General features: G+C 45.7%; 1 protein-coding gene across 1 annotated transcript in view; it reads right to left on the reverse strand.

The window, feature by feature from the left end:
• The window catches only part of SEC13 (SEC13 homolog, nuclear pore and COPII coat complex component), a 27,643-nt gene that overhangs the window by 6,586 nt on the left and 18,211 nt on the right, over positions 1-2,846 (reverse strand). The window contains exons 3-5 of the mRNA XM_027903291.1: positions 1,868-1,983; positions 1,283-1,434; positions 434-567 (exon numbers count right to left, since the gene is read on the reverse strand). Coding sequence (XP_027759092.1) covers positions 434-567; positions 1,283-1,434; positions 1,868-1,971 — 390 coding nt within the window. The 5' untranslated portion in view covers positions 1,972-1,983. The remainder of the gene's footprint in view (positions 1-433; positions 568-1,282; positions 1,435-1,867; positions 1,984-2,846) is intronic.

The following is a 2,846-nucleotide window of genomic DNA, read 5'->3' on the forward strand; positions in this document are numbered from 1 at the left end:
AGCCCAATTTCCTTCTATTGAGAGCCATGCCATTAGTTTATGAAGTTTTGCTTAAGCAAAAATCCCCATTATTTTGGGGAAAACACATGCCCTGCAATTTTTTTGGCTTCAGTTTATTCAGTTAATTGGTGCAGATATTCTTAGGACAAAGGCCATTTCCTGCCAGGTAACTTTCACCACTGTGTTTAACAGTAATGCCCAATTAACAGGCATTACCAGTGCTGTTTTGTAGCCTTCACGTGTCTTTTTTTCATTTCATTTTAGTTACTACGAAGTACACCTATCCACTCTGGATGAACTTCAAACAAGTTATTCTTGGTTCTCGATGTTTCACATCACTTCACTGTATTTCAGTATTTATCTTTGAGGCAACAATCCCCTCGGCATTATCTGTAGCTCCTGGAACTCTGCTGCTCCGAAGGACCAGACTCACCGTGTGTGCATTGCTGATCTTTTTGATTTCCCACTGCCCATCTCCCGTGTAGCTCAACAAGGAGATGGCCCCGTCAGAGCTGCCGCAGGCCAGGATCAGTCCATAGTCATGTGGTGCCCAGCAGACAGAATTCACTGAGAAAGGAGAGACAGACCAGATTACATCACAGGGACTGCCTAAAACTGACTGATATCAGTCAGTCACCAAGAGTGAGTGGCTCTGAAAGCTGAGAATGAGTCTTGACATTGCTGAATTTCAGCAAAGCCAGTCAATTAACACTGTTTATGGAATGACGGAGAATGGCCTTTATTTTTGAACCCCTTTTAGAATGAGAACTCCAACAGAGTACTCTTAATGAGGTTAAAAAACTCTTGACAACAGTGGGAAGCATCGCTGACTAAAACAAGAGCTGAGTGGCAGGCAGAGGATGTAAAGTCGAGATCAGTAACAGCAAAGCCAAAGACTTCAGATCTGCACTGGCTGGACAAATCATCCGAAAACAAAAGTTTCCATTGTAAAACAAAACACTGCATGACAAATTCATTTTTTCTTACAGGACACAGACAGTATTTTCCTCAAGAATTCAGTCCCCTGTCATCTTCCTTTGAAAGCTGATTTCTTTGTATAACAACTCCTGTGCAAACACCGTATGAATCAGGACAGGAGGTTATCCAGTAATATAACCTTAGGTAAAGGTCCTGTTTATGCTGAACAGATTTACTCTCTCTTCACTATTTATCCCTGTCTGTTTGACAGAGGCCTCCTTCCTTAACACTGACAGATTTACTCTAACCTTACCAGAATCCCCTCATTTCCCCAGATTCCCTTCCCAGCTCCAAACTCCCATACCTGAGGAATCATGTCCTGTGTATTCATAGGTCTTTTCCCAAGTGCCATTGTCTTCCTTCCAGATAATAACCTTCCTGTCATAGGAACAGGAAGCCAAGATATTCCCATACATAGGATGAGCCCAGGCAACCTGCCACACCGGACCTTCATGCCTGCAAGAAACAATGTCATGTGGAAAAGGGAAGAGAAACCCCTCCCAGCTGTGGCTGCCTCACAGACATCACTGCTGTGAATCCCTGTTCCAGAAGGGATTGGTGGCCTGCCATGAGGAATGGATAATGCCAAGATGGCAATGTTAGTGCCCTGACACGGGGTTGTCAGTGCCATAGAAAACAATTTCAAATGTTTATCCTTGTATTAGTACATTTTACTTCTTGAAAGTCACAGGTGTCAAGTACTAAATGAACCAAGCCCCAGTGTATTTCCCACTGCTGCTCTGTCCCCTTCCCACATCTGAGGAGTTTTTCAGCACAACCCTGGAGGAGTCCAGCCTTGAATTCAACCTGCACTTTGTGCTGCCCAAGGGCAAAGGGGCAGGGTATTAAGAGCTTCCCCCAGTGAAAGTCTCCTGTTCTGACAGCTCACCCCCTCAGGTCTGCAATGAGGATCTGCCCTCCGTTCCGGACGTCGAAGATCTTCACGGAGCGGTCGGAGGAGCAGGTGGCCAGGCGCGTGCCATAGTAATCCATCTGTGCATCGTGCTGCAGGCAAGGCAGGGACAGCTGTGCTCAGCGTGCTGAGCTCAGCCCAGAACCGGCACAGCTGCCCCAGGCTCGACACGCCGGGCTCAAAAGGGCAGTTTTAGACAATCCAGGCACACAAGTCATTTGTTTCCCCAACTGCTTCTTCTCTAACTAGGCAAGTGTTACACAGAAGGAATCCAAGAAATTCTGAGTAGCAACACACAGCATTTTTAGGGGAGGGCTGGGAACTGGTGCTGCTGACTATAAAGCAGTGACCAGTAATGTATTCTTTTTTTTTAAAAGGTAAAGTGGGTGTATGAACACTGACAGCTCTTAGTTACGTTTGAAACTTTGTCATCACAGAATCACTGAGGTTGGAAAAGACCTCTGAGATCATCAAGTCCACCCTTTGACCGATCCCCACCTTGATACCCAGCCCAGAGCACTGAGTGCCATGTCCAGTTGTTCCTTGGACACCATTCTGGGCAGACCCTGACAATGCCTGACCACCCTTCCCATGAAGAAATTCTTCCTGAAGAACTGGACTCATCTAACTAAGCTCCTTCCTTCTACAAATTACTTTGAAACCTTTCCTCCTGCCCAGACTAAGACATCTGCTCCCAGAAACGTCCACATAAAGGAAAACCAGTTTCATCAGCGGAAGTTGTGTACCATTTAGAATACACTTACGCATATATTGTTTCACAGAAACAAGTCTGTGCATGAAAATAAAGGTTTCAAATAATTTCTCCTTTCCAATGTAGCTGAGTGTTCCTGTCCACCCAGTAGAGAATGGCAGGATCAGGATTTCAGACAGCATTCTGAATCCAACGCTGCACGAGTGTCCTCTCACACGGCACACACATCCCAGCCTGGCACAC

This window comes from Empidonax traillii, unplaced genomic scaffold (genome assembly GCF_003031625.1).
Source record: "Empidonax traillii isolate 1590-97213 ecotype Southwest subspecies unplaced genomic scaffold, ASM303162v1 scaffold956:size363975, whole genome shotgun sequence".
Classification (NCBI taxonomy): Eukaryota; Metazoa; Chordata; class Aves; order Passeriformes; family Tyrannidae; genus Empidonax; species Empidonax traillii.